A 13,154-nucleotide genomic window follows, 5' to 3' on the forward strand; every position below is an offset into this window, starting at 1 on the left:
GCTTGCCTTATTCTAGGAACTGTCAGGTGCTGGCCAGCATTGCATGGTGAGTAAGGCTGGGTTCTTGCCTTCGGGGTCCAGTAGGAGATGGAGACCAGCAGGTAACTCTAAGGCAAATGAGGCTTAGTGAGAAAGAGTATGTTGAAAAAGGTATGACCTAGGTGCACGCTCTACATTCAAGGTGCCAGGGAGGAATCAGTAGAGTGGCCTAGAAGTAACATTTGACCAAAGCCTCAAAGAGTCTGTGTCCCTGCTTTTGCTTTCCTTGCCCCATCTCTCCATCTGGCCAACTAGGGTTTGTTTGGACAATGACAGATTGGTTGTCTGTTGTCCAGTCTGGTTTTCAAATCAGCTAACTTCTAGTAGTTAGTGAGTCGAAGCACCAGATCATGCCTCAGACCTTCCCCAACGTTTTTCTAAAAGCATGTTCAGATTGGACTCAGCTGAGATTGGAATAAGTTGTGCAAAATCCTTTTTCTTCTAACTACCTTGAATAACATGGGATAGTCACAGAGAATGAGATTACCCCAGGTCTCAGATTTCATTTCCCTATGTGTGCCCATAAAAGGACAATGTTCTCCCTTCCTTCTAAGGCATCTTTCCCCAAGTGTGGATGCCAAAGGCTAGGCCAGTCGACAGACCCCCCTCAAAACTAAGCATGCTTCGTACCATGCTGTGCTCGAGTAAATAAATCTGAGCAATGTCTTTGTTTCCCTTGGTTAAAATGCCATTTGCATGTTTCTAATGGACCTCAGTTTTCCTTCGAGCAATGATTTAAAAGAATTAATGGTCTGAATAAGCTAACAGTATTTCCCTTGCAGGAAGAGGAGATTGTATCATTTGGGGCAGGACTGCTCTGGAAGCATACCTCCCAGCACATGCTGGTTTCCCATTGTATATTCAGTACCCTCAGTTAACCTCTGCAGGCCTGGCTGAATACCAGTATTGAGATGCAAGACAAAGCCCAAAGTCACTGCACATTCTCAGAGAATGAAAGGCACTAATTTCAACTTCCTAACACTTCTCCCGCTGCTTTTTACATCTTGATTGCTCCTTGAGATCCCAGGGATTGATGAGAGCGACCTCTAACAGCATTTTTTTGTGTTTGGGTCAGAGTTGAGGGGAAAAAAAAAAATCTAAGTCCTCAGTTATTGACTTGAGAAAACAAACAAACAAACAAACCAAACGAACAAACAAACAAGAAATAATTGACAGAGAGGGCCAAGCCAGAGGCCAGCACAAATTTTTCAGAGTAATTTAATTCACTTGAACCCAAAGTCAAGGTAAACAAATCTGCCCCCTAACACTTTATCCTAGAGAGTGAGTTCAGTTGTCACTTGAGTGTTAATACCTCTGAAGGAGAGGCGTCTGGTGTTCCCATCTTTTCCTTCTTTAAGAGGAATCCTATGACTAGTTGCAAGAAGTCACCAGAAGTCTGTAGTAGAGACCTGATTTAAGAAAGGACCTGCTTGGAAATGTGTGGTATCTGTAGTCAACAAGGGTTTAAATAAATCCGTAGGCTCAGCATTGCACACAGTTAAGACAAAATCCACAGTCCTAACTGTGAATCCTAATCATTTAGCTGAAGTGATGACTGGAGACCAAAGATGACCTGAAAACTGCCAAAAATTGCCCTGGTTGTAGGACACGTGGTAGAATTGCACCAGCCTTCACATATTCTTGAGATGGAAAACCTAGGAAAGGGTTGAGAAAACAATGAAGATCTGTATGGGATGGAGACCTTCAGGCAAACTGAGGGACTGACATGGCAAAATATGGAGAAGAGGGTGTATGACTTTAAAATGATCCTTTAAGACTGTGAAGACATTTCATGCTGGGTGGGTAATTGGCTGTTCTAGCTCCCTCTCTCTTCTCCTGAAGGTCACAACCAAAGGACACGGGCAAATGTGTAGCCAGATGTAGTTAAAATATTTAGTAAGGAGAGGTTTATGACAATGAGTACTGAAGAGAGAGACAAATGGATATTTACTGGTCTGCAAATGTAGGAACCAAGAAGACAGTAAATAGCCTCCAAGAGTCTTTAAACTGGTTCTTAAAAATATATCTTTAAATATAACTTTTATTTAATTACAGAATGTTACCAAAGGTGCAAGACACAAAATTGTCATCAGTATTCAGAAGCTCAAAGAAAGACAAAACCTCCTGAAGTCTTTGGAAAGGGTAAGTTATCACCAGGTGAAGGCACATCTCCACCTTTATCACGGGAAGATTCTCAGTCGAAAGTGTCACTGGCAGACCTTTTATAGAGTGTATCACCTTGTTTCCCTACCAGAGGCAGAAAAACATGAAAGGATTTTCAAGTGAACTATCCTGGTTCCCCAAGCTTCTGGGTAACCCGACTGCTGAAATGTACTTATTCCCTGGGTCGAGGCAGCCTGTGACCGGCCATCCCAGTAAACTCCAGGTTCAATAGAGGGAATGAAAATCATTTGGCTGATAAGCACCTATCAGCTGCTACTGTCCCTTTTCGTTTGTTGCCTAAACAAGTTCTCTTCCTATCTTTGTATCCGGACATCACCCTGGTAATGATATTTTTAGGACGTGGTGGCTTTATGATTTCATCTGAGGTGCAGAGGAGAGCAGGCCTGTTCCTGGGGTGCCCTCTGCCCCAAGTTGGGATTCTTGTGCATAGCTGTTGGGAGGTGGTTGGGACTGGTGGGTGGAAAGTTCTGTAGGGATGTGCTGCCTGCGGAGCCTGAGTGGTGAGGTCCTCTAGTGTGTCCAGGGTGACTTTGGAAGGAAACAAAGTATTGAGGGAGGTAGGGCTAATGCAAGTTTTGTAAGAACATAAACGTTTTAATGCAGTGAGAGGTTTTTTTTTTAACTTATAAAAATAGGGGCGCCTGGCTGGCTCAGTCAGAAGAGCATATGAGTCTTCATCTCAGGGTCATGAGTTCGAGCCCCGCATTGGGTGTAGAGGTCACTTAAATAAATAAAACTTAAAAAAAATTTTTTTTAAAAAGATGTGTGTATATAATTTTATATACAACATATAAAGTTATATTTAATGCATATCACATAAAATATAAAGTATATGTATAGAATAAGCATATATAACTTTATAAGGAAAGGGGCTTTAAAGCCATGGGATAGATATAGAGGCTAGTCACATGCCCATCTGTGATGAAAGGTCTGCCCCTAATTAAAGTAAATCACAAATGACACGTGACCTATCCAACTGAACCCGAGGTTATTGTTGTTCTTAATTTTATGATAACTCCTTTACCAAGCGGTTTGTCTAACAGTGATTATTGCCATCTTTAATATAAGAAACCATTCTCTTTTGGGGACCATTCAAAAGGCCAATTTTCTCCTTATCTGTTAGAAAGCACAGAAAGCTTTCTGCATAATGACTAGCTTGCTAAGTATTACGGTGAAAGGGTGACTGTCCCCCCACCCCACCCAACCCCCACCCCCTTACCTCCAGAGCATCCTTTAGGAACTCACAGGAACTCTGCACCGAGGAAATGCACCCACCTGAAAGACAAGATGCAACTGCTGTTTGCTCTACTCCCCGTAGCCTTGGGCCATATCAGTGTGTGGACACACGAGGGCACAGGGTGGCACAGGTGGCCTTGATATGCCACAGACTTTCTATCTGGCCTTTGATGAGTCCGTGCCATTTCACACCTAGGATACTAGTGATTCCACAAAAATACTTTCTGCCTGGTTTACTGGAATGGGAATTTTTTTAAGTTTATTTTTATTTATTTTGAGAGAGAAGCAGAGTACAAGCAGGGGAGGGGCGGAGAGAGACAGGGAGAGAGAGAATCCCAAGCAGGCTCTGCACTGTCAGCACAGAGCCTGATGTGGGGCTCAAACTCATGAACCGTGACATCATCATGACCTGAGCCTAAATCAAGAGTCAGATGCTCAAGTGACTGAGCCACTTAGGTGCCTGGAATGGGAATTGATAAAAAGATGACAAATTTCATACAAAGTCTGAGAGCAGCTAATGATCAAGAGAAGAGCAGTAATGAGTTTATTTCGACGTCCCTGAGGAGGAAAGCTTGTGCGTCTAGGAGACCAGCACATTCAGCTTGCTTCAGAACACCTGAGTACAGACACTTGTGTGCTTGTCCCTTCAGGAGCTCATGACCTGGGGTTGGGGGTCCTCAGCATCCACTGGGGACTCAGCCCCTTGGCTCGCTCCTCTGGGACCTAAGGCTCTCCTGCTCTTTGAGGGAGGGAGTCATCCCTAATGTGTTACCACTTAGGCCACCAGCAGCAAACTCCATCAGCCCTTTCTCTCGTGCTCCCACACGTCCTAAGCTGGTTATGCTGTTGAAAATGCTATCATCAGGCCTTTGCTTGCCTACAGCATTCTTACCTCACACAGAACCTGGGGCCCCGCCCAGGGCTAGTTCATAATCAGTGGTTGCTGCAGATAAGCTCGATGTCCAGAGCCCTTCCACTCAGCCTGAACACTTACTAAGCAGCTGCCTTGGACTACATTTACCCCATCCACTGGAGGCTACCCGTGAGTAACACAGTAATATGTGGCTCCTGCCTTTGGGGAGCACGAGATGCACACTGTGACACAGACATGTCACACAGACACAGCCGGTGCTCTCAAATCCCTTGTGATCAGTGTCGTCACCGAGGCAGGTGGGGGAATCTTCCTGGGATGAAGCACAGCACTCTGCAGTGGTGACGAAGAGGGAAACCTCGGAGGGGCCGACACTGGCTGGAAGACTCGTTAGGAACCTACAGCCAGACTTGGTGCACCCTGGAGCTAAGGCAGGGCCCGCGAGGGTGGAGAGGGATAAGAGAGGTCGTTTAGCAGAAGTCCAGGCAGTGGCCTGGGTGCCGTGCCATTTGGGAACAGCAGATATAGGAGGAGTTGCCAGGTTTGGAGAAGTGGAGTTGAGTTCAGTTGGCCAGATTGAGTCTGAGGTGCCTTTGGGACACCCAGGCAGAAAAGGCAAATTAGCGGCCAGAAGAACAAGGCTAGAGTCACAAGGCCTTGAAAGACTCATCGTGGGTCATCTGTGCATAATGGCAGTTGACTCCTCCAGAAGTGTGTGCCAAGTGGAAGAGCTGAGGACAGACCCCAAGAAGCACCATCCAGAAGATATGGAGGGACTGAACAGTGACAGGCTGAGCCCACCCAGGGGGTCAGAGAAGCATTTGAAGGAGCAAATCCCATCAGGTGCTGTGGATGTGTCCCCTACAGTGAGGACTGAACACTGCCCCCTGGAACTGGCTGCCAGCAGGTCACCGGTGGCCATGATGAGAAGGGATACAAGGAGAAAGGAGGGATAGAAGCAGAAACTCAGGAACCCAGAAGTGTGAATGGGTGTTGAGGCCACGGGGTAAGGAAGTACAGACTTCTCAAGATGTTTGGTGGAAAAGAAAAAGGAAAGATTAGAATGTTGCTGGGGCAAACTTTTCAACATTGATCTTTAATAACGAAAATGTTTCACATGCTTTTATTCACTGTCCTTTTTCAACTAATTCCCAAACTATGAAGCTAAACTATTCCCTGGGAACCTGGCACAGAGAAAGGACGGACACACACACACACACACACACACACACACACACACACAATGTTCCCACAGCTCCCTGTTCTGGCTGCATGCTCACACTGTATGGGCCCCAGAAACTGTAAGCATCTCAGGGCAAGGATTCTATTGTATTTGTTTCTAGGTCCCTGATGCTTCACAGTGCTTAGCTCCTGGTTGGGCCCAGCTGGAGTGTGGTGAATGAAAGGTGGCAGGGGAGTAGATTTAAGTAGGTGCAGGAGTGCTATCTACTGTGCAAGAGGTCCAGGTCTGCTCACACTGGGGGAAAGATGGGACCATGGTCAGTGTGTAAGTGTCAAGACACTGGCTGCCCAAGTTCTGTCTTCCAGACGATTTGCCCCTTGCTGCTGTCACGTGCCCTGAGAAAGGTTTCAAACCAGTCTTCCTCTAAGACCTAAGAAAGCCAGGTGAGGGGTTGGCAAGTAGCTTCCTGTCCTGTGCATGGGCCCTGAGCTGTGCCACCAGAGCTGACTGCTGGCATTGGTGGGCCGGCCTTCGTGGAGGCCTCTGCCTCGAGCTCCCTCTGCCATGAGCTCCTCGGCTAGGCACATTAGCGAACGGACAGCTTCACTTTGCCTCTTTGTGTTTATAATGTAGGAGTATATTTATGGCCTGAAGGATCAGTAGAGACTTGGGTTGGTTCCCTATTTTTGTCAACATGGAGAATTAATTCCCACAGCTAGTTGGAGGACACTGGATTGGGTCCCACTTGGGCCATTTTCTAGCTTCCTTCTCAACTTGGGCACTCAGTGTTGAGTTCTAGAATTGATTTCTGAAGAGTCAGATATGTAACCCTACAAAGGCTGGCGTAAGGGGCATTGTTAACTGGTTAGCCGAGTGTTTTCTTTGAGACAGTGGCTTCAAGTCTATGGGGGAAGACAAAACAAAAAAACTCTGCATGATTCCTGATAAGTTATATTTGACAGAAAGTGTCCATCATTATTCATTAGGTTTATGGCTTCCTTTTTGGTGTGGTTGTCTCCAGTGGAGTAAGGTAAGATTTGAACTTGGGGCAAGTGTATGTTTCCTGTTCCAAAGAGTTCAGCTATTAGCATAATCAAAATCCCCTTCCTCCATCACTGAGTAACTACAGAAGCCTTTTTGCATGTGACAAGAGCCAAGTGAGGGTTGTTTGGTGGCAGTTGACACAATGTCATGAGCATGCATTTGCTCACCTCAGTGTTAGCTGTCACGTGGGATGGCATGGCAGGGATGCATGTGATCTCCCAAATAGGCCAGCCAGCTCTGCCTACTCAGCTCCCACTCAGTGAGGAAGCATCATCCCTCCTCTCTCCTTCTGCTTCCCCCCTCCCCCCCCCACCCCCAGTCAGGGGCTGGACAAGATCAGGAGCCCCCACATCCCAGGTACCAGTTAGGCAGTTGGCAGGAAGTGAAGGACCTAGAGGCAGGGATCCCCCCCACCCCAGTTGGCACATAGTTGGATCAGGAAAGGCCATAGGTGCTCTCCTGGCATGGGTCAGCTAGCTTGCCTCATATGCCCTGCCCTGATAGATCACCAAGTCCAAAATCGACTGACCAGTCACGTGACTCCATCTAGACTCTGGAAAAGACTGGTCCAGTCTGGGCAGCAGGAAAACTGGGAATGACTCCTGCCTCAGGTTTGCTGGCGTAGGCAGCAAGCTAGTCTTCCCCACGCCATGTCTGCCAGGTTTAGAAGGAAGGCCGTAGACTCTCAAGCTCTCCTCTTTAAAAGAAAAATGGACGCTCTCCTCTAAAACAGGCTGGACAGTGGCCCTGGCCAGGACTGAAACAATGCTGATGGCTACTTAGCATTTCACTTTACTCAATGACCCTGGGTGCCAACTAGGCTAAGTTTCTGCTTCCAACCTCCTGAGCAAAGCAGGTTCCCGCCAATGGTGGGGCTGGGCTATTGGTGTTTTGCTGCCCTGAACTGAAACGTGCCTATTCAAGGCTGCCGTCCTCCAGTTTCCTTTTTCTAATCAATTGATAGGAAGCCCAATGTGCTATCGATTGATTGGAAAGTCTGGGTGTAGAGGTGATCGTGTTCCATGGGCTTGTGTTCCTGGATACCATCAAGCAGTTTTTCTTAGAGGAACCCAGGAATGGACTGGTACTCATGCTTCAGGCTTTTGAAATGATGTCTTTGCCATTCTGTGCTCTCAGGAGAGTAAATACTTCATTAGTAATCAGGGCCTTGATTGTCAGTGTCCTTCCTGGGTCCCAAGGAGAGGTCTGTTGCAAAAGCACTTGGGCAGCACTGGGGCAGAGGGCCGGACCGCTCTCCATGCCAAAAATGATTCCCAGGCCCTGACACCCAGCCACAAGCATCAGAGCCTGTCCTGTGCCTCTGTGAGGATCTGGCACGTAGATAAATGTCGACCAGAATCAGTGCTCACTCTTTTTCCTAATAAATAACCACCAGTATATCAAACTGTATGTGCAGAAGGCCCCAATTTTATTATACAACATATGAAACCATTTATATTATGTACAAGTTTAGTTGATCCTTAAACAACATGGGGCACTGACTCCTCCCCTGTGCAGCTGAAAATCCATGTGTAACTTCTGACTCCCCAAAAACTGAACTACTAATAGCCTACTGTTGACTGGAAGCCTTACTGAAGATATATTGTACGCTATATATGTTATATTCTGTATTCCTATAATAAAGTCAGCTACAGAATAGAAAATGCTAAGAAAATCATTAGTAAATTCTCAACACTGTACTGTATTTATCGGAAAAATCCGCATGTAAGTGGACACACACAGTTCAAACTCATGTTGTTCAAGAGTCAACTGCATTGTATACACATATATTGTACATATTTCTCTCCAGAATGAAACTTCAACAACGTGTCACTCCCTTGCTCAAAACTTCCCCTGATGTCTCTTCTCATTTAGAAAAACTCCCAGCTTCCTTGCCTCCATGCTCAGGCCCCAGTAGAAACCTCATTCCCCACCCTCTCCTCTCCCCATCCTGTTCCACCTCCTTGCTATTCCTCACACACCCTGGCATGCCCCCACCTCAGAGCCTCTGCCTTCACCATGCCCTCTGCATGGGGCACGCTTTCCCAGGGTCCTCACGCCCACATTCATTTGGGTTCCCAGTCCAACATCACCCCCTCAGACAGCCTCCCTTCACAGCCACCCTGGCCTGCACCCTAGCGCAGTATGTTCATCTCAGGGTGGGTTGTAAACTCCCCAAGGGAACCACAAAGACTCTTCCCCCCATAACCTCTTGCCTAGGACAGTGCCCAGTTCATCACAGCACTCGACACATACCTATTAACAAAGAAGCACATGACATGGGAACCTGACCCTGACCTGCAGCTTTACAGATATTAACATCCTCACAACCACCCATTGAGGCAGATGTTATCTTTATTTTATACACAGAAATAGGTACAGGGAGGTTAAGTTGTTTACCCAAGGTCATACAGTAGTGTCAGAATTTGAACCCCAGCATCTGTCCTAGAGTCTGTATTCTTTGAAATTTTACTTGTTTTGAGAGAGAGGGAGAGAGCCAGCAGGGGAGGGGCAGAGAGAGAGAGAGAGAGAGAATCCCTAGCAGTCTCTGCACCGTTAGGGCAGAGCCCAAGGTGGGGCTCCATCCCAAACACCATGAGATCATGATCTGAGTGAGATCAGACACTTAACGGACTGAGCCATCCAGGCACCCTCCTAGAGTCTGTATTCTTAACCACTGCCCTGTGGTGCCTGTGTCATGGGCTGAGGGTGTGAATGAGCAGGTCCCTTCATCCTACACAGGACAGGAAGTTACCACATGACCCAGCTTTATTATACAGCTTCTAAAGTGTGTGCATGTAAAATATATAAATGCTTTTTATAGAAATTCACTGAGGAAGCCAGGGAAGGAAATATACAAAATCGTTTTAGTGATCACCTCTAGATGGTGAGATTTTCAGGTGATGTATATTTTCCTCACTATGCATATCTGTATTTTGCCAAGTTTTCTACCGGGCTAATAATAGAATGATAAAATGGCTGCATTTCCGAAGACTGTTGGGATGAAGGGGCCAGCAGCTGTGAGTCCCGCCTGGGAATAGCTCCGGGCAGGGGGAGGGAGACGTCAAGGTGGGCCACCCCCAGTGCTGACCCTAACCAAAGTCTTCTCCCTCTGGCCGTCCAGGACATCATCGAAGGGGGCAACCTGCGCATCCCGCTCCAGGAGCTGCACCAGATGATCCTGACTCCCATCAAGGCCTACAGCTCCCCAAGCACCACCCCCGAGGCTTGCCGCCGGGAGCCCCAGGCCCCCCACCCGCCCTCACTGATGGGCCCTGAGGGCCAGACCCCTGACTGCAAAGACAGTGCCGCAGCCACTGGTGCCACAGCCACCGCCTCCGCTGGGGCCAGCGGTGGGCTCCAGCCACACCAGCTGAGTAGCTGTGATGGGGAGCTGGCCGTCGCCCCCCTGCCGGAGGGGGATCTCCCTGGGCAGTTCACACGTGTCATGGGGAAAGGTAGAGCCTGATTCTCCCACCTCCGCCATTGTTCTCTCAACACCACTAATCAGAACTCCTGGTTCCTGAGGAGCTTCCCCAGGGTGCTGGATAAACCTGTTAGGGTAGATGCCATTAGCCCATTTACAGATGAGGAGAGTGAGGCTCAAAGGTTGTCATTTGGAACTGAACTCCAATCTCTCTGACCCCCAGAGGCCTCTTCCTTAACCCTGTCTCCTTTTCTCTTCCACTCCCTCAAAGCTGGGCCCTCCTAGCAGAGTGAGTGCTCATTGGGCCTCTGGGCCTGCGGGCGGAAGGAAGTCAGCCCTTCCCTTAATACAGACTACTATTTGAAGGCACAATAGCCATGCTGTGTGCCTGTCTGTGGAGGGCAGACTGAATTCTCATGTGATTCTTTGGGTAGGAGCACTCTTTCTACCTCCCCCGTGCGTGGCACAGTGACTACGTGATTATCTTTGAAAGGTCCAGTGCTAGAATAATTTGCGCTTACACGGGGTGTCCCACAAGAAAGTGTGATTATTTTAAAAACGCAATGAATGCCAGTACTTTTCCTTTGGGAAGAAGAAACAATTTTTTTTCTTTATTGTCCAATATTTCAGATCATTTTATTTTATTTTATTTTTAATTTTTTTAAACATTTATTTATTTTTGAGACAGAGAGAGACAGAGCATGAACAGGGGAGGGTCAGAGAAAGAGGGAGACACAGAATCTGAAACAGGCTCCAGGCTCTGAGCTGTCCGCACAGAGCCCAACGCGGGGCTTGAACTCACGGACTGTGAGATCATGACCTGAGCCGAAGTCGGCCATGACCTGAGCCGAAGTCGGCCGCTTTACCGACTGAGTCACCCAGGCGCCCCCAGATCATTTTAAAGAAACCAAGTTTTTACCAAAAGAAATGGACACCTGAGTCTTAGAGGTGCAGTGAGAAACTTCCCATGTGCCCACATCCTTAAAAAAAAAAAAAAAGACTTACCTCCATAGGAATCTGGTTCAGAGGAGACTTGTATCATCCCTTTGAGCTGAGATGGCCAGGGTGGGTCCCTGGTCTCCTCCCACTCACCTCCTAGCTCTCTCTACCTCCCAACCTCCCACCCCCGATGGGGGCTCTTCACAGTGTGGGATTAGAACAGATGACCCCCTGGGTAAAGATACATGTGGGAGTGGATACCTGAGTGTAACCCCTGGTGGGCTCGGAGACCCGAATTTCTCTGGCATGGCTACTTGTTACCGTTTAGCTACTTTCAAATAAATTATAAATCCATGCTCAACATAAAAAATCAAAACTAAACAAAATGATGGAAAGTGAAAAATAACCTGTCCCCCAAGCCCTGCCATCTTCCTCTGCAGAGGTGACTGCTATAAACAGGTTTAGAATATCCCTTCAGGAACTTTGTACTAATCGTATACAAGCACATGAGAATCCTTTTCACACACAAACAGGTGTTGTTTATACATTTTTCTGCAGCTAGTTTTTCCTACGTTATATACTTTTAGTATTTCTATCCATACGATATCACCACCCTATTCTTTTTTAAACGTTGCATACTGTTCCGCTATATGCAAAAAGTATAATTTAACAGGACCCCAGTTAATGGACACTGAGGTGGTTTTCAAGTTTTTGTTATTACAAACAATGCTGTACTGAAAATCTATGTGCAAAGACATGATATAAGAGGGATTCTGTGACACACTGGTTATTCAGGATTAGGAAGAGAAAGGAATCATTATGCCCAGGTTTCAGGCTTGGTCTACTTGAGTGCAAGGCATTTTCACTTCTGACATCTTTTGTCCAACCACCTCTACCGCAGCCTTCTAAACACCCCCATCAAAATCAGAGCATCACCGCCTCTAGGATGAGATTAGAATGGGCTATGATATCGGGGTCATGAGAATCCCAGTGGGGGTGTGCACTCTACTTGCTGACTGACTCTGCTCGGTCTTATTGCTTCAGTTTCTTGAGTGTGTAGGTGAACTTGTGTGTGTATAAAGGTGTGTTACCACTTTGAGAAAACAACCCTCCAATGACGGAGTAGCGGGCTCCTGCCCATGTGTGTGCCCACACACCTCATGTCCTAAAAGATGTGCCAGACTCATTCCTCCAAATGAGGCGCACAGTTCATTCATCAAATGATGAAGACTGCTTTCTGAGAACGTTGATGGTCTCTGATGCCTTTGAACTCTCTTCTCCAAAGGAGCCTCTTTCAAAGATAGAGCTCAGGACACGGCTGCATTCTTCTCCCAGAGTGTCTCAGGCTGGATTGCAGAAGGCTTAATATAGAATGGTATGCCTGGAATTAAGCGAAGGGGCTTCTCAAAGCGAGGGCTCCTGTGGTGACCAAGCCTTTGACTTCAGTGGAATGAGGAGCCTCCTGGCCTTTTTTGTGAACCTTACGTAAGGCCACAGGCACACATACCTCTCAAAATATTGGTCCTGAAAGGAAATCAGAGACAGATCTCCGAGGTTAGAATGGGTATGCATGTTTCTAATTCATCTTTTCTATTTTTTTTTCATTCACAGTGTGCACACAGCTCTTGGTCTCCAGACCTGATGAGGAAAATATAAGTTCCTATTTACAGCTCATAGACAAGTGTCTAATTCATGAGGTGAGTAGTAATGGATTTCACAAAACTGTTTTTCTCATTGCTTAGAAATGGTTCTCAGAGTTTCTGTGATGTGATCACTTGGGTCTCCCAACAACTTGTTTTTGAAGGGTAGACAGGCATTAATCATAGCCTGGGCAGAACCCAGCTATGGTGGCTTCAAACCTAAGCACAGCCTGTATGTGACTTTGGTGTCGAGATTCATCTAGACTGAGCTCTGATGTAAGGGTGAACGCCTGAGAGAAACTTCTGGCTCTGGAAGAATACCTGAGTGACCGAGCCTGAGGTGGTTAACACTCAACCCTGCCACCTAGTTTTGGCGTTTTCAAGTCCTTTTAAAATTTTGTGTTTAAACATTTTGTCTTTTGGCTCAGGGAAAGTTGAAGGAGGGTGAGAGAGTGTGCAAAAAAAAAAAAAAATCATGTGTTTGTGTGTGGTCTGATTTGTGATTTTTATAGGAATTGTGTTGAGCCACATGTCCTTTTGAAGGAGGACTGAGGCTGGCTGGAGGTGTTCCCATTAGACTCAGTGCAAGTG

General features: G+C 46.9%; 1 protein-coding gene and 1 long non-coding RNA gene across 7 annotated transcripts in view; one reads left to right on the forward strand and one right to left on the reverse strand.

Moving 5' to 3' along the window:
• Positions 1–13,154, forward strand: part of SAMD4A (sterile alpha motif domain containing 4A) — a 214,434-nt gene that overhangs the window by 172,105 nt on the left and 29,175 nt on the right. For 4 of the 5 annotated variants that reach the window (XM_019451755.2, XM_019451758.2, XM_019451756.2 and 1 more), the window contains 3 exons: positions 2,095–2,181; positions 9,682–10,015; positions 12,535–12,620. In XM_019451755.2, the coding sequence (XP_019307300.1) occupies positions 2,095–2,181; positions 9,682–10,015; positions 12,535–12,620 (507 nt within the window). Of the gene's footprint in view, positions 1–2,094; positions 2,182–4,386; positions 4,502–9,681; positions 10,016–12,534; positions 12,621–13,154 lie in introns of those variants that run through there. The other variant, XM_019451761.2, reaches the window with a different exon arrangement.
• LOC109268449 (uncharacterized) overlaps positions 1–13,154 on the reverse strand; it is an 84,239-nt gene that overhangs the window by 18,795 nt on the left and 52,290 nt on the right. The window lies entirely within an intron of this gene.

The sequence above is a fragment of the Panthera pardus genome, unplaced genomic scaffold, assembly GCF_024362965.1.
Source record: "Panthera pardus isolate Hobbes unplaced genomic scaffold, ASM2436296v1 HiC_scaffold_24, whole genome shotgun sequence".
NCBI classification, from domain to species: Eukaryota; Metazoa; Chordata; class Mammalia; order Carnivora; family Felidae; genus Panthera; species Panthera pardus.